Genomic DNA, 20308 nt, shown 5'->3' on the forward strand with positions numbered 1-20308 from the left:
ATTTTAGATTATAGGATATTCCTTTAAATATTATTTTATTTAATAAAATATTTCTGATATTACTACAGCTGAATACATGGATGGAACGAAACTTTGTTAAAATATGTTTATAACGAGAAATATTTAATAACTAAATTGTCTAAACTGATTGATAATTTTTAAAATAATAAAATAATTTGAGTTTTGGTTTAACCAAAATAATTTATTCGAGTTTTAGATTAAAAAAAAAAAAAAAAAAAAAAAAAAAAAAATCATTTAGGTTATACGGATTTTAGGTGTTGGACTATTTTTAATGTTTTTATGGATATTACAGTTTCCTGTTAATTCGGGTACTTAACCTGTGAGAAAAAGATTAAAAAACACTTTGTTCTGAGAGTTGTTAGAAAAACAATATTTTAACAAATATTGTTTGCGACACGTGATATTTCAATTATCGAAATATATTTCATAAGCAAAAATTGCAAATATTTTGCGTTATAATTTATAGGATTAATCATAACTTCAAAGCTTTTACATTTTACAAAAATAAAATAATGGACAAAAAAAATTTGATTATTTCCCATTATTGAGCACGTTTTTTTCTTCATTCTTAAATCTAATTGTAAATCGTTAACTTGGACTTAAAATTTGGAATGGTTTTTTCCTTTGGTACTATACTATTATCACCTATGCGTTTTGAATATAAATTGGTTTATTTAAGACTTGAAATCTGAAATTGTATTGGACTTAAATTTCATCGAATGGCGAGTAATACATTATACGACCTTGATATAAGGCATTATATTTTTTTTCTCGAACTGATGATCATTTTTTTATTCTTGTTTATTTCTTTAGTTCACATAAATTTGAAAATATTATTTTCAAAAATAACCAACAATAGTGTTGAGTTGCCGTGGAAATGATCTCTTTTAAGACCTTTGAAATTTGTATTATCGATCTCTATAGGGAATACGAGAAAGAAGAACTCTTTATAACAAACATCAAAGGAAAAATGATTTAAGTACGATAATAATAATGAACACGAAACTCATTGTTTACTGAAAAAATGGATACTTTATTTAATGTCTCCATAAATGTTTAATATTTTAACGAAATAAATATTCCAACTCTAAAGTCTGAAACACTAGGTGATTATTGATTTTATTAGTAATTTTGTAGTACAATTTTAAGATATATAAACTACTAGTATTAAATACTAGTTCCTATACATTTTATAATTTAAAATAGCACAATACACCTATATTTTTTAATGTATTTTTAACGCTGATGCAAAGTTTAACATATCTAATCGATTGGTTGATCAGTCATATGAGTTTCATATGGATGTTTGTTATGTGTGTTAACACAAACACATTTTCACATTTCAATAAAAAAAAAAAAGAACCAGTCTACAAACAATTCATCATGGATGCTATGCATGTTGTATATAAATAATGCGAGTAAAAATCTCTTTAATACAAATGGAAATAAATTGTATATTTTATGTTATTTATGCAATGTGCAAACCTATTGAACATAAAATATTAGATACTATAGATACCCATATATAATTTATGAAAATTCAATTTCGAAATGAAATATTGTAAATAAAAATAAACCACTTGTTTAATTAAGTTTAAAACACACATTTTCTCATTTGTCAGACCATGGTACGTGTTTAAACGTAACTATGGAAAGGATATTTAATTTAAATGTATAAATCTGTGCTTTTGCAGTGTTATACGTACAAGACTTCCACAAAATTTTAAATTTAATATGAATGATTTATGTTATCTACTTAAACTTATTCACATCAAACATTCACCGGATATTTATTTTTTGCTTTTATTCATAAATCACTAGTCAGTAGTCACCTCTTTACCGCTAGAACTTAGACTTTTAAATTCAAGAAATCTATCTAAATTTACACGTTTTGATTCATTGACATATATTTTTTACGAGAACAAATATATTAAGAAAAAATTGCAGTTAAGGTACCAATTATGTTTACTGATAAGTCTGAAAATTATATTTGGTTAATATACATAGTTTATAACTTATTATACTATTTAAATAACCAAGTGCGTCGATTAATATATGTGAATCATTGTGGTTTAAACACGTCGACAAGAAAGAAATAAAAATTATCTGTTTAATGGTGAAAATAATGGCATACATAACTTTTTACTGATTTAGCTGAGGAGAGTTTAATCAAAACAAAACTACAACATAGTAGATCTACCCTGATATTGAATTATTTGGATTTTAGACATCAATTATGTAACTTTTAAACGTCTTAAAATCTTTGAAGTTATCGATTTTTGTCATCTGACAGCTGAATAAAGCCGTCGTTGTGTCCTAGTCACGTACTAATACTTAATACAGTATACTAATACTATCATCTAAAGTTCTCCTCTGTTTACCTTCTGAGACTAATCACAAATAAACTTATATGTTATAGTCAAATTAAATACGGGCCGTGGCGTATGGCTATATGTAAAATATACGTAAGCTTAAGGTGCAATTTCGAATGTCTCCTTTAGTTCGGGTACCAAATCGAAGTGTGAGAAAATAATAAAATAGACGAGTAGTCGACCATTGTCATAATTACACTCACTCATACTAATGCACTAAAAAATGTCTTATTTTTTATTTATTAATAATAATACCTACCTCCTAATTGTTTACTGTATCTTAGTATTATTATTTTTTATCTTCGTAGTATCTATTTACTCACTTCATCTTTTGTTTGTTCGTAGCAAGCCGAGAAGCGGCGTACATGTACGCTGTGATCAGTGCCGGTGTGACGTACGCGCTGATGGACGCGTGCAGCCGGGGCAACATATCCATATGCGGGTGCGACGCGCACTACCCGAGTGCCTTGGACGACGGGCCGACATCTTCCACGTGGAAATGGGGTGGGTGCAGCGTGGACTTGGGCTTCGGCATGGGATTCGCCCGCAAGTTCCTGGACGCCCAGGAATCGGACGCTGGCGATTCTCGGAGTCTGATGAACTTGCACAACAACAAGGCCGGCAGAAAGGTATATATTATTAAATATACAATATCAATAATATTATAGTAATTACGATAATATCGTATAACGACAGTATTGATTTTCTGTTACAACTTAACGTCGGATTACTGGCTCTGTGGCTTGCTACAAATATTCCAAGGCAGTAAGTTCAGTGCATGTTTTCGCCTGATATAATTTTTTTTCGTTTGTTGGTGTTATATTGAGTTCATTTTACTCGTGGCGTTCATATAGGTATCTAAAATGATGTCCAAATTTGTAAATCAGATTTTGACGATCGTGTATTAATCATATTAAATAAATCATATTAATCACATAGTAAAAATATAATTTTTTTAAACTTTGTCTCTGCTATTTAATATTATAATAATCGTATACCAATATTCTAAAATCATATTTTCAAGTTCGATCTATGTAATCTATTTTTGAATATTAACTAATTATATTTATTGGACATTATAAGTTATAAGCCATATGTAAAACTAAAATTACCCCATTTAAATATCACACTTGCTTTTTAAACTATTCAATTAAAATATTTAAATAAATAGATAAATAATTATTGAGTTTTTAAAATTGATAGATACATTTTTATCGATAAAATAACCTAGGTATATAATATAATAAAGTTTCTTATTTTTTCATTATATAAAACATGTCATATGCAAAATAAATTTTCTATTTTAATAAAATACATATATGTTTTCTGATTTTTTAATTATGTAAAGATAGCAATAAAATCAACTAAATAACAGAATGATTCTTTATAATATAGAACGTCCAAGAATAGACATTTTTTTTATATATACGCATTGTCAATAATATTATCATGATTGTGATCACACGGCGTTCTGTATAGGCTATTTGAGTACATCGATGTTGTGAAATAGTGTTTCTATAGTTATTTATAAGTCATTAAGACATAGAGTTTATAACAGTTTTAAATCTTATAGTAGTTATGTCATAATTTTTAAGAACCATTAAAGTATTATATTCTAAAAATATAAATTAACTTTAATAACTTTATAATACCTATGAATGGAGGGAGATGTAGAAATTAGAGTACATACAACTATAATATGTAACAAATAACAATGAATAATATACTCAAATTTGAACGTAACAACGCGTGTACATTGAAAAGAGATAAAAACTTGTATACACTAATATGTGGCTAGGTAGGAAATAAGAGTGAAATTAAATTCTTGTCTAGTGTTGTGAGAGTTATGTTAGAGGTATATATGTCTACCTGTATAAAGTAAACCATCCTGTAATCTGTATACGTGCAGATAATGTAATAATAATTGGTTACGTTTAGATTAGGTTGGATGTCAAATCTGCAGACAACGATATAATGACTCGAACAATAATAATAATGATACTCTATGTCGATACTCTAGCCTAGAGGATTATATAATTCTATCGTTAATGATGGTTTATTCTATTATACAATAAGTTGACAACTTAACTTTGGTCATTCCAATATGTAATAATAATTATTTTCTTAGCTCAAACTAGATATAATTGTATAGTATTATTTATATGTGTACTTGTTAATATTAATAATTAATTCGTTTAGAATTGAACACTGCGATTACGTTAAATAGGTTGATATTTTAAACAAATATAAACACTCCGAGATCGTTCCACTCTAATTTATAGGTAATATTATTATGCGAATAAGGATTTACCGAATTTATGATTTTTAATTTATTAGTATATTTAGTGTTGTAAACTGAACTATTTAAAACTATAGTCATCAACTTTAAAGACATAAAAATTAAAATTTTATAGATTTTGGGTTTTTTTTATTATATAATGTTTATTAATACGAAAATACGAAAATCAAAATAAAATTAGCTAGTTTAAAATTTATTTTTTAACTTTCCCAGCCGTGGTTAATATATGCCAAGTTACCAAGGCTATTTTACAAACGAAGTTATTATTACCATTATAATACTTACGTAAAAGTATAAGCCGCACAAAAACCTCCATTATTACCTACACTGTACGCACAATGTGTATAATACCATGACGCTGTAATGTAAAATAATATACTGGATGATTCTTTTATAAAATAATACTCATTATTCAAAAATCTATTAACTTTTGTAAATTTAAAGTTGAAATTAAACAATATTAAAAGAATATATATTTTTTAAATATTATTTATCGTTATAATTTTTCTAAGCTTTTTTACTTTTTTGAACGATAACAAACATTTTTAATTTTATATTACAAAGCATAATATCTTTCGAAGTATTTCGATACACAAACATCGACATTTTAACAAGTAGTTTATAAATTATAAGTATTTAAAACTTAGGTGAGCGAAGTATCCAAACCGCTTATAGTTAAAAAATGTTGTTTTATTTTGATCGGAAATCATGTAAAAAAAAATGTTTTTCAAAAACATTAATAGTTTTTTAAAATAGTGCGTGTGTTTAATAAAAAATTGCCTGTATAATATTATATAGTACATACACACACCATCACGTTTATTATAATACCACGTTATGGCATACAGCTACGAATGCTACGATGCTATTTCTGTTTGTAATAAATTAAGAGCAAACCGGGGACTGAGGACAACAAAAGTATTATTATAGCTAGTAAAACATTTCTTAGTGAATTGCTTTCAAGTACAAGAACTTCGTTTTTAGTAATAATTTATTTAAGCGAATACCCGTAATGTATTTTAAATCTTTTGGTTTTTCTTATTACTATAAATCTTGAATACGTATACTTGATTATTTCAGTTATATGTTTATTTACAGGATTTCGTAAAATATTTGTTTATTTGAAAATCTGCAGGTTTACGTAATTGTAATTTTAATGATTTTATCACTTACATACATTTAACACGAACAGACTATCCTGACAAAAAAAAAACAATTTTGTTTTTCGCTTTTAATAATGCAAAAATAATTGATCTTTTTAAATTAAAAATGTATAATACATTTGTACATATAAGGTATATAATTTTTTTTAAGTATACTCTCCAATTTTTTTTTATTATTAAATTATTTGTATAACACATTTATCAATGCTTAGCGTTTTAATAACTGTACGTACTATATGACATATGTATTATGTTTACTATTCAAATTACAACATACCAACTATAATAGTATAATATTCTAAAGAATTAAAAATATTGCTCGAATCTAAAAATAAATAAAATAGTTAGCATTTTTTTTTTATAACTTCGTTATATTTTTTTAAATTTATTTCATTCCATAAAAATTACCGATATTTTGTAGCATTTATTTTTAAATGTATTACATTTATTTTATTTACGTGATGTGCTTATATATTTCATCATTCAATATTTTATGAATAATCACTTTTAATATTAATAAAAACAATAGTATACTTTCACTATAAAGTTAATGTACGAGTTAATAAACTAAAGTAAATTTCTTTTATTATCAGCATTACTTAATTGTATTTATTTTATAATCTATGTGAAACTGATGTATGCGAATAACATCCATAATAAATGATGATCTACTTGGCTACTTATCGCGCAGATTCTTAGGAGTTAGGACTTAGATTAAAACATAATATTATATCGTATTGTTTTTCCGATGTTTCAACGAACGAACCTTAATCGAACATACTTAAAATAATCAATCGTTAAACCGTATCATTCTTGTTATACGATCGTCCACGGAGAGTATATATATTTACGTGGTCCGCTATCATATTATTTGTTCGCAGATTGTCAAGATGTTGTTGAACACAGACTGCAAGTGTCATGGGGTGTCCGGGAGTTGTACGATGAAGACATGCTGGCACAGTTTGCCACACTTCCGGGAAGTCGGCAAAGCTCTTATGCGAAAGTACCGGAAGGCACGTAGCGTCCAGGCTGCCGGGACTACAACCGCTGTCAGCGGTGGTAATCCACAGAGAGCTTCCGGCAAACGGTCGTCAAGACGACTAAGGCTCAGGCTCAGGTCAGCCAGGTCAGCGGCGACTGGGTCAGCAGACGAAGAGGAGCCGAAGATCACCGAACTCGTCTACCTGGAACAGTCACCAAACTACTGCGACCGAGACTTTGGCACCGGGTCGCTTGGCACGTACGGCCGTTCCTGTAACCGGACTTCTGAGGGTGAGCCTAGAATAACTATAAAAGATTGCACAGTTACTTTTATCGAATATTTGACTAAATGATTGAGCGTTGCGTACGGTATTGTAATATTATTTATATACTTATCTCATACCTGTTATTTTGTCGATTGGCGTTGACATTATGAGACTTATATCCCTATTCTGCAATAATAAATAAATACGTTTAATAGATTGTTTAATGTATATATAATACCACTTATATAATATATACGTTGAAAGGTGTTTTCTGCAATTCAAATTATCAGCGCGACACTGACCAGTCCGTGTAAAAAAAAGTGCCGGAAAATTTTTTTTTTATGTTAAGTTTCTCGTCGAGAAAAAGTAAATACTATGAAGACGTTATCCCATTTTTCTGTTATATTATGTTATAAATTCATAACCCTGTGGCTTTGCACCACAAAGCACAAGAGCTAATGTCACTTTTCAAAGGAAATGGACGTTATTTGGCCAATGTAATTTGTATTGGTAGTTGGCAGAAGGAATTTGAACTTATATGTGACCAACTGTTAACATATTATAGATTTACCATTGTGCAATTAAAATATATATATATATATATATGTTTATTGACATTGTCCTCTCACACTCGAATACTATTCTTCCAACGCACTGAGCTCAATCTGTCAGTCACTGTATCGATTATTATTATTATTTGTTTCGTGTGTAATCATATCGTTCGAATTTCTATAGGCACGGACGGCTGTGACCTGATGTGTTGCGGACGCGGGTACAACACGCACCAGTTCACCAGGACCAAACAGTGCCGGTGCACGTTCTATTGGTGCTGTTACGTCAAGTGCGACACGTGCGTGGAACGGACCGAAGAATACAGTTGTAAATGACGTGCTCGCATTATGTAAATTATATAATATAACGTGTAATTGTTACGCTGTTTATAAACTTATCGTATTTTTTTTATTTTTTTTTGTATCGTCCACATGTTCCAATAATATTTTATACGATATTTTAATTTATATTACAACACAATATTATAATAATTTATAGGTATATATTATAATTTGAAATTTTACAAATAAAATTACCGTTCCAGTTGTGTACAATAATATAATATGCACTGTGCAGTCGTGTGACCGAGCGAGTCATTTTTTCCCTCTAACCATCGGAATTGACCGCCTGACCGATAGCTGTTGATTTTTTAAGCAGCCAATGTAGTGAGGTACAAATAAATTGGGATAAATTCTTTTAACGTATAAACTAGTAATAACTAATAAAAAAATTGAACTAATTTCATAAAATCGTCAATTTCCCTTATTTACTGGTTTCATTCAAGCAATTAATTAATTAACGTATATAGTCCATTTTATCATATAAAATTAACATGTTTTTCCTCACCTTAACAACTCTAATAAATGTATAAACTACTTAATTAATTTTCATTAAAAAAATAAAAACCAGTCGATATTCAATAGTTGAGAAATAAAAATGTAGTTCTAAAATTGGAACTAATTTATTTATTATAGTTAATATTGCATTTTTTAATTCTTTATATTATATTCAAATAAATTCTTTGTAGCTCATAAAGTGAATATAAAAAAAAAAATTGCCCTTCAACAAAAATTTTTTTATCATATTTATTTTAACTAAGTATGTAATTAATTCCACAATATTCCTATTTGAACAAAACACAACATTTGAAGCAAATGTAACTTTAAAATAATGTATGATCATGCCAAAAGTTTGAATAATTTGCAGATTAAATTAATTCACACAATATATGAACTTAAATCATTTTCATTCATACAATTTAAATTCTATTCCGAAAATTGATGAGATATTTGTTAATTCACTACACAATATACACATGCCACACCGTAGCCCGTGGGTTAAGTGCTGGCTGTACTTGACGAGCGTCAAAGGACTTCACTCAGCCTAAGTCTTGTTTATTCAAATACTTTTATTCCGTTGAAAATATTTAATTATATTTTTAGATTCAGATAATATTCCAAACACTTTTTAAAATACATATTTAAATATACGTACCTATTCTAATTATTTTTTTAAATAATATATTTTTATAAAATATAAATCAAATATTTAAAAACAAATATTTGTTCAATTTTAATTTATATATATTACTAATAAATACTATTCAATTGAAAAAATATACCTATAAGACTATAAGGTATATATATTTATATTTATAATTTTTTACTAAGAAAAATCCACTCAACTTTTATTCTTATATATATATATATATTACATTAGTGTTTAGAATAAGTTGCATAAAATATTAATTAAGATCTTTTATGAAAAAAGAAAATGTATATTGGATGCACCAATTGACCTATACCTTCGTGTAAACCAAGTGTATCATGCGTAGTCATTTGGGCGATAAATAATAATTAAAAACCAGAAATTATTAATTTATATTTAGTATAATCTATTACCTCTTTAACCTATTGAATTATTCTCTTTGTTTTCAATCAAGGAGTTAGAAATCACAACTTTTGCCTATGAATTAATGTACGTCTGGTTATTTCAAGGTTGGAAGGATTTTTAAAGCAGATCGTAGGAATATCTATATTCATAAAAAATGAGGATGATTAAATATCTACATATTATAATAAATATAGGTAGTAGGGTGTTAACGACGTAAAAGTATATTATTATGATATTTAAACAACAATATTAAATAACCAACACATTACTTATGAGCAGTGGCGTAATATCAATAAATATATTTTTTGTGCTTATATCTTCCCATCTCTCATCAGAAACCGAATTTTTTTTTAGGCAAATTTAAGGATAAGTTATCATAAGAAATAATATTTTAAATCCTTATGCTAAATGCTAAAATAGTAAAATATAAATAAATGATCACCATGATTATAAAATACACAGATACACATCTGATCAGTGTGACAGTGTGTAACATACTTTATTTACATTGCGATACCAAACATTCTTTTTATTTTTCAATATGTACTTTTTAGTTTTTTATCATCGTGTTTTTGTATATTTTTCCCTACATAAATAGCAAAGTAATATATAATGTATACAGATTTCACCGTTATAATCTAAACGAATCATAATATATTACAAGATGTTATAAAGCGTAAAAGAAACGTATTTAATGTTAAACGATTTTGGGTAGAGAGCAGCGCAATTATGATTTTTATTGTGTATATTATAATGCGGATGTCTGATATGACGTGCAAAATACACCACCAAATAACACCGACCATGAACATTTAATATAAACATACCTTAATAGAAACCACAAGATACAATAATATGATATACAAATAGTATACAATTATATGAAATACACGATTACATGCATATTTAAACGAGTACTCTTCCCACGATGAATTATTGTTACATATTATTTATTAAATAATTAATATTTTGGCGATACTTGATGCGATTGATGGTTATTGGAACATTATATATTTCGTGATCGTGAATATTGTTTATAATATTAGCTTTGATATTATACAACATGTATGTATTAATATTTACAACACACGTCATGTATATTACAATCTGGAGCGCGGGTATGGTGAGCGACTGAGTGGCGGTGGTTGTCTCTGCAGTGTGTGTCCATTAACGAAAATATCAAATTCAAAAACAATCAAGCAACTAATTATAAGTAATAATAAAGTCGATTTAATTTATAACAATTGATCTTATACGATATTGTACTCACTATTTTTTTTCTATCTGTATAAAATATATTTTTTAATATTCATACCAATCGTTATTTGTTTTCTACACAAATATAAGTACGATAGGTTAAAAAGTAATATTATTATATATTGGGTTTTAGTCGTAAGTTATAATCAATACCGTAAATGGTATAGTGAACTTTTTTTTATATGGGGCCGTTAAGCCCTAGGACCTACCCTCAAATATACCCCACTGATTATTTATATATATATATATACAGAAGATCTTTTCCGCAGTGCTTTTATTGGCAAGCATATTATATTATCGTATATCAAGAAAAAATAAAGATGAAAATACAAAAGGCGTTTTCCGTAACAATAAGTCTAATGGGTCTATTAATGCACTAAAACCCTTGTGTATTTTATTTAAGTATCACAGTTTAATTATTTTTGTTAAGTAAGCAATACCTATAAATTATGATATTGATATCTGAACAAAATGCTGTACCGACATAAAAGATTTAATGTCAATGAATAGATAAATACATTTAGCCATTTAAGATCAAACAGTAAACTGTATAAAGAATAGAATAAAATCACATAATTTTGTATACACTCTTTTGTTTGGACACTAATCCAAATATTCTAAATAAGTTTAACGCGTCATTTGAATGTAATATAACTGGAACACATATAGGTATACTATTTTAATATTATAGTATTGCTGTTATTATTATCCATAATAACTGAGGTCCAATGTTAATATGATTTCCTTTCTAATAGACTAAAATAAATTTTATGTGTATCCATATGTGTATTTTTATTCATTTTTGGTCTAAACACTGTATATGTTTTATATATATACGTATTTATAAGTAAAGGCGTGTCTAGATTTTTTGGAATGAAGGAACATACACCACAATCAAGGACAACTTTAAAAATTAATAATCAATCAAATAAATATAAATAAGTAAAAATCATGAGTAGTATGTAAATATATGTTCACAGCACTTTTAAGCAAGAGTTTTCTGCTCAAGCCAATTTTTTTTCACTGTAAAACTAAAAAACACTGATTTTCAAAAACTATAATGTATGTTCAGTTCACAGCACTTTTCGAGCGGGAGATTTTTAAATTTCAAGCGGGAGTATACTGCTCAAGCCAATTTTTTTCTGTGTAACACAAATTATAATAAATTCTTTATATCCTAATACAAACTTTTTTTAAAAAAATAATTGTTTTAAATTGGTTACATAATATTTAATGAAATAATAGATATTAATAAATTATTTTTTATTTTTACCAAACTGTGTACTCATTCAATTTAAAACAATTTTTTTTTTTTTTTGAAAGTGTGTAAGGATATACAAAACTTATTATAGTTTTGTGTTACAGGGGAAAAAAATAATTTTACCCGGCAACTCTTGCTTAAACTTCTAAAATCTCCCTGCTCAAAACCGCTGTGAACATATAAATACATACTACTGTCATGTTATTATTTAGTTAAAATTTTTTTGAGAATATAATTTAAAAATACGTATACAACTTTAACATACCAAAATTTTAGTTATCATAGTCCATAACATAAAATAAGAAGACGATTTTAATTAAATTATTTAAACTTAAAATATTTTTTTATAATTTTTATTTTTAAGCCTTGGTACTTTAAAGTTATAAACGTTAAAATCGATAATATGTGAAAGAAACACTTTTAAATATGAAAAATAAGTATATTGAATTTGCAAAACCAAATTATTCAGTATTCTTAATTAAAACACACATAGGTGTATGATTTGTTAATTATTACAAAATTATTTTTTATTTATTTTAATATTTGTTTTGTTTTGCTCCACTAGTTTATTTCCAGTTTTTCATTTTTGTAAATGCTTATATAATTTTGACGAGTAATTAACAGAGTTAATAAAATTACACGGAATTAATTTAATGAGTATAAGGGTTAACGATGACTGGGAAAAAACTAACAAGTGGATTTTATTTTACCGCATCGGTCGTCTCATGTCCTTAATTCTTTCGTATACTGCCATGTCACGTGATTTTAAGACCTCAAACTCGATAGAAACACTTGAGTATTCAATACTCGTAGATTAAAGTTACAACTCGAGGACTTTGATAAATCTTATGAGTGAAGACAAGATCGTTAATAAGCCGACATAAGTATAATATTATATACGGATATACGTATATCATGCAATTACAATTAATATACATAAAGTACGCATAGTCAAAAACGGATTTTAACTAATATGATTACACCTACATAGTTTCAAAAACACTCATTTCATTTAATTTTAGTCATTTATTGTAATGCGATAAGAACAAATGTTATGTAAATATTATTCAGTACATTATTATCATAGATATGTTAGAGACTAAATACCATAAAAAAGCTAAGTAAAAATAAGCGTTAATAATAATATCTGTGTTACGTTGGATTATTTTTAATTATTCCACTATAATGCTTATTTGAGAAAAAAAATAGCCTAATAATTTAGTAGACACTGAACATATAATAAGTAATAATCAATAACTAATAATTTAATAAGTATAAATGGTACTGGGTGTTTTATTTTTGTATTACTATATTATTTGATTGTTATATATTATTTTTTGAAGCTAGATAAAATTTTAAGGTCAAAATATAATTCAAACAATTTATAATATCATGAAATTTCCTTTACGAAAAATAAGTTGTTTTTTTCATTAATGATATTAAAAAATACATTTCACAAAATATCCACCATAATTTATTTAAAGTTTAACCATTATTTTTACAGTATGTTGATTTATTTTTACCGAAAATATTGTAGACATCACTCATAGTAATATAGTATTATATTTATACTATTTTATATTATTTTTATTAGCTCTTTTAAATTAATACCTACACTTTACCGTTAATAAAACTTTTGCTTAAAATAAATTATGTCATTACATGAAAAAAATGTGACAATGTATTTTTAATACAGATTTAAGAACAACTTTTCAATTTTTAAATGTTTATAAATAGTTCAAAAAGAGACAACATATTTAAAAATGTATAACGTGTGTAGAAAATGCTAACATAAATATTTGGTGAATATTCTAAGTATCTATAGTTATTTATTTTTGTATTAAAACAAACTAAAGAAATCATAGCAAAAATGTCAAAAACTGGAGTAATGTAAAAATGCACGTTCTTCCTTCTTTTTCTCGATTATCTTTATTCGATTATTAAAAAAATGCTAGGAATTTTTTTACGTTTGACTGCTTCTAATAAAGTATTAACACCGGTTCTAAAAGATGAAAATCAAAGCACTTTTACTACCCCACAAAGACCGTAAAGTGATGAATTAAAAAAAAAGTAATAATGATAAAAAATATACGCATCATTGTAAAACCAATACATTCATTGCTTCGCTTAATATTTAAAATTAACGTGTATCTAAATAACCAAAATTTTTAATTTTTATCTACAAAAAATAAAAAAACGTATTTATTTTTACATCGTAAATAATCATTTGTGTAATCTATATATTTATGTATATTATATAATATTGTTATTGTTAAAACTAACAAGAGTATAATACTAAACGCCATATGTAAAAGACTTTATAAGGAATTAATTCATATTGTCTCAAACATGATTTCCAATAACATAGATAAAGAAAATTATAACACGTTTGATAATAATTTACACATCTATAGATATATATCATATTTTATTTGTACGACATCGTTATATATAATGTTTGTTTAAACATTAATTTGTTAATTATATTACAATATGCTTAGTTAATCTTACTACTACAAATTTGAATAACACTTTTAACTATACTTCATTTTTTGTTTGACTCATACTAAGGCGTCGCTTCTGCAACTTATAATGGCATCCCCCGCAGGCGCACTTGACTTATTTTTTTTATTAAATCTTCAATTTTTGATTAATTTGTATTCACGCAATGATGAGGGTTCCACAATGGCGTTCAGTATCTCCATATAATGGGTTTCACGAAAACTCAACTAACACCACCGTTGACGAACAAAAAACCGAACAACGTGGGCTGTCACTATTTACCTATATCTATAATATTATGATTTATCTTTATGTAAATTATGTTACACGTGTTTCCCACCCGAGACCCGTAGCTAATTTCATATTTTTGAAACACGTTTCCCTTATAAACTTAGACATTGCGATAGCTTAAAAATATTCTTTGATCGTTATTATTGTCTCCAGAGAAAACTGATTTTTGTCGGAAACACATGTTAGCAACAATTCCTTTCTTTTAATAGTGAGAGTGAAGCGGATGTGAAACAAGACAAATATTTATAAACTCCTTAGTCCTTATTCTAATGCAATTACAAAAAAAAAAAAAACATTTTTATTTTTAAACAGTATAAACTACTAAATAATTTACTAACGTGGATGGCATATCTTCGATTTCCAACCTACAACATTTATTTTAACTGTATAATGCTATGTTTTATTTTAATGGTATTTATTGTTTTAAGATATTTGATTTTATTAAAAACATTCTTATAAACAACCATAAATTATAATGAATAGGAACTAATTATTAGTTAAGTATTTAATCGTAAGACAAGTGATTAAGCATTTTGATTAAGTATAATCTATTTTAAATATTGCCGGAACGGAAAAATAATAAAATCAATTCTAGACTATAGTGATATTGACAAATAATAATAATTTAATTTTTAGCTGGTTGATACGCTTTATCCTACATTATAAAATTTTGCTAAAACTTTCAGTATTTATATTTTATGTTTGCTCTCATAAACAATGATATTCTTAGGATTCTTTATTGGGAAGGGCAAGGCAGTTTACTAATCGCGTTTAAAAGTATTTTTTTATATTGCAATTATTTTGCTATACATTTTAGGGTAGATAGATGAATTGCGCTCAAAATATTTTACAATACTTTCAGAAAACGTATTGGTTAGTGATTATTATATAATAAATGAATACACTTGACGATTTTTTTTTACTGTGAGTATTAATACATAACATAATATAAATAAACAAATAATTTGTTTCTTCACATTTAACAAATTACTTTACTTGCGTGATCAAATGTACGTAATAATAATAACGTTTCATAAAATTACCGATACTGTTATAAAATATATTATTATAACCAGTATCTAATCAATTAATCAATAATTATAAAAATAACATTTTAGTATGTAGATTGTTTATGTTAATGTTGATGGCGTTAGATCGAACAACAATATTTTTAAATCTGAAAGTAGGAAAATTTGATTACAAGCACAATTGGTATACAGCTGACCCTAAGCAAAAACTTTATTTTAGACGCAATTAGTCCATGCTTATCCAAATTGCAAGGTGGGCCATGGATGTTAATTAGTAAAATAAGACTTGGGGATCTATCCCCTTCACCTCCCCTTCCTGGGGTACTGGTTATGTAATATTTAAAAGTGATTTATAGTAAATATCACTTGAAATTAATGAACAGTTACGAGTTCTAATTTGATACATAGATAAATATGATAATCTGTTTTCTAATTCAAAAAAACAAGTAATAATAAAAGTTCTTATAAAAACTAAAAAGTCGGTTTATTTTATAACAGTTGGAAAGAAAATATCAAAATCACATTAACAATACACAAAAGCAATAAAAAGCGTTTATTCAAATGGAATGGGGGTGACATACATGTTATTATAAGTCATATAAATTCAATTTTATGTATAACTTATTTTAATATATGGAGTAAATATAATGGTTAAGAACATGGTAAAATAATATACATAATATTATTTTATTAAACATTAGTAGTATTAATTAAATTATAAAATAATTATTAGTTATTAAATAACATCATAATGATAATAATATGTACACTTGTTCCTCATTGTAATTTTTTTTTAATGGAAAAATGTGCCCATAGAGATAAATTAAAAATTAAATATAATATTGTATTGTAAAAATAAAATAAAAAATATCACATACAAGTTTAAAACGGGTACAATATATGAATCGAAATATTCGAAATCCTCGTTAAATTATTAAAATACTACTAAATAATAATATAATATATCAATAAATAATAATAAAAGCAGTGTTTGGAAAAATAGACGGGACCAAGGAATCCTAATGTCAGCCGATTAGAATTGATGAACGAAGATACTCATCACTGGCTATTAATAAATGACGCTGTACTCGTTTGTCTGGAAGATTTTCGAATTTATTGGCCACAGTGTCCGATAATATTCCAATTAAGTTAATTTGCAATTCAAAATTCAAGACGTGTATACAACACATTTACAACAATAAGATGGCCTCCTCAATCGACGAAAAAAACGTCACTGAAGCAATGTTAATAAGATTTCTCTGTGTATTTAAAAAATTAGTGTTTCTTTTTTATATTGTGGAGGATATAATACCAAAATAACGTATCTTATGTAACTAATATTAACTAAAATAACTTTTAGTTTTTTAATAACTAATTAACGAAATAATGACTAATAAAATCGTTAATATATAATATTATTATGTATACTTAATAGAAGATTCGTTTGTATAAAGTTACACGAACAATATGAACATGTTTATAGTTAATGCATCTACCTGCATATGCTAAAAATACTAAATAAGTATTATATAATATTTCAAGAAATTGTTTAAAAATTTTACAGGAGAATACAGCACCGACTGGTACAACAAGGAAAGGTATATAAATTAAGTATCGAGTACATAACGTGTACTACAATTTATTATTGAATTCAAATTTTACACATTTTTAAACATTACAGAGATCTATTCCGTGAGACCATAACAAATAATAATATAATATCTATATATAGTATTAATTTATTTATTTTAACAAAATAATGGGTCGCACTGAGCATATTTCAGAATAATTAAAAATTTATCTTGGGGTAGTGGGGGGGGGGGGCTAACAAATTTTTTTTTTTTGTAGAAAACTGTAAACTTATTAGGCGTTAGGAGGGATCCCTCATCCTCCCTTAATTATCAATCTGCTCTTTTCTATATTATATTTTCAAAGGATTTGTGAAAGTATGCTTCATTTATATAATGTATAGCAATTAAATATGTTATATTACAGTTTTTACACAAATAAAAATCTTTCATAATCAATAATTTCAATTAATTTATTTGTCGTTTAACTGATATTATACAAATATATACTGTTTTCGTGTTAATATTTAAGTGCAACTTCATTCGTTCTTATCCCATTTTGCTTATTTCTATAACAAGCATACTAAATTATAGAAATATACATAACGTTGATTGGTCAGTTAGCAGAATAATTACTTAGTACATTGAAGTATATATTTTTGTCGCATACTGCCAGCTCAAAACTTAAACTTATCTTCAAAGCCTAACATATGAACATAATATGTTTACAAATAGACAAATTATATGAACATTTTCGAACTACGATTAACAGTCAACCACCCATTAATGATGTTGTCTTTCAGCTACCAGGTCGTGTGCTAATGGACTTTATAAAATAATAGCGAGAATAAATGTACCCAAGCATATTATGTTTATACTCGTATATTACATAAAATCCTACCTACTCGAGAATGCGTAAATTACTAATTCGTTCTAATTATATTTTTGGTAAATGTACCCAAACGAATTTGTCCTTAATAAATCATATTACAATTTCATATTTAGCTGGTTTTTTGTTTTTTAATTATAAATTGTAATACCTATATTTTATTACAAGTATGCATTACTGCTTAGACTATCTTAAGTCGCAAACCTTTTTTTTACACTCAAAGTGTTTTATAGTTACAGCTACTGTAGTAAAATATAATTGATAATATTAAAAACTGAAATGTCGCCATCGCGAAAACTTTAAATAGCGAATCAAATATTTCATAATTTTGTTAAAATTAAAGTAACATTTTTTCACAATAACGTCAAGAACAATGTACCGTGTGCTGTTGTTTTTGTCAAAACGGTACATGTCCCTCTGTAAATGTTTATCCAAAAAGTAGGGAATTTTGTTTTAACGATTTAAGGTCGATTCACCTAAACGCGCGGACTACACCCAACATTGATTCCACCAGTACATACCGTGACCGCTCACAAATATTTACCTGGGGCCATCCTAATTACTCTTTACCTTAATTTATATATTAAAATTACGTTTGCGAAATATTTTTTTAAATATGTGCTAACTGCTAATAAAATAATATGATTGTTCATTTGTATACACATTGCAAGGCAACTAATGATAAAATATCAAATTCAAATTTTGTAAATAATTTCTCACATAGCTTTATAAAAAATATACATTGTGAAATATAAATTTAAATATATGTAATGGTTCAAAAACTAATAATAATCTGGCATCTGCAAATTAATGAATCTGATACCGAACACCTAAAATCTAAATATTAAAATCAAAATATAATGTATAATGTGATTATAAAACAAAATAATAATAAGTTTACATTTTACTGATGATTTTTTCAGCATTTTGAATAATGTTCGTTATGTTGTTACAATAATGTTGACGTAAGAAGAACAATGTAAATATATAATAAGTATAACAGGTACTTATATTATGAACCAAAATGAACAAAAGTTTGGACATTACTATAAAACTTTTTAAAAACAGCTCATGAAATATAACAATACAATATGACCAACGATTAACAATTTCTAAATATGAAACAACATGATAAAGTAAAAATATCACAGTCACTAGTTTAATATTTCAAAGCTTGACAATCTAAGTGTGATCTGTACGTATGGGTCGTGATAAATTAATTCATAAAAAAAAAAGTGGTAGTTTCATGATGCACGAGAATATGATTATTTTATATAAAAATTAAAAAAAACTTTTTTGCCATATTCAAACCAAATAAATTAGTCGTGTATTAATGAAATCGAACTTTTATTTGTAAAAATAAGATATATATAGTTATAGATAATGACTTATTAGTTTTTACTAATAAGTAGGTAATAACTATTGAATAGTAAATACCATAATTATAATAATGTGATTCATTATAAATACGTTCGATTTGGAACGAGTACGATATTATAATGGTTATTATACACGCCGAATCTGGTCAATAAATAACTTAAAATATATTCATATAACTGTAAAAAGTGGCCGATCGGTCAAAATGATTATGCGTTTGTGAAAAATATAATAACAGAAGTTGCGTGCTGAGTACACACGTGTGCAGAAAACTAAAAAAAAGGGGGGAAATCATTATTTTTGTTAGTGAAAACTTACGTAAAACCGCAAGTTTGACATACATTTTTTGTGCTTACAAATTTTTACACCTTTAAATATCGTTTAATAATTTCGCTCATTCGCAAAATACTACAATGGTTTCGAAAGTATAATATTATTATTATTGATGAATAATTAGTATATTTTTTTTACACCAATCAATATAATACCTATGTGGGGGCATAAAATATTAATTATAAAATAAAACGACGTGTATATAGTGATTGAATGATCATTGTTATGGATGTGCTAATTTGAATTTAACGTTAA

The 20308-nt window shown here is 26.4% G+C and overlaps 1 protein-coding gene across 2 annotated transcripts in view; it reads left to right on the forward strand.

Moving 5' to 3' along the window:
- Positions 1-8419, forward strand: part of LOC113559834 (protein Wnt-2) — a 64214-nt gene extending 55795 nt beyond the window's left edge. The window contains exons 4-6 of one of the 2 annotated variants that reach the window (XM_026965615.1): positions 2739-3022; positions 6737-7127; positions 7838-8419. In XM_026965615.1, coding sequence (XP_026821416.1) covers positions 2739-3022; positions 6737-7127; positions 7838-7989 — 827 coding nt within the window. In that variant the 3' untranslated portion in view covers positions 7990-8419. The remainder of the gene's footprint in view (positions 1-2738; positions 3023-6736; positions 7128-7837) is intronic. The other variant, XM_026965606.1, reaches the window with a different exon arrangement.
- The last annotated feature ends 11889 nt before the right edge of the window (positions 8420-20308 follow it).

This window comes from Rhopalosiphum maidis, chromosome 1 (assembly GCF_003676215.2).
Source record: "Rhopalosiphum maidis isolate BTI-1 chromosome 1, ASM367621v3, whole genome shotgun sequence".
NCBI classification, from domain to species: Eukaryota; Metazoa; Arthropoda; class Insecta; order Hemiptera; family Aphididae; genus Rhopalosiphum; species Rhopalosiphum maidis.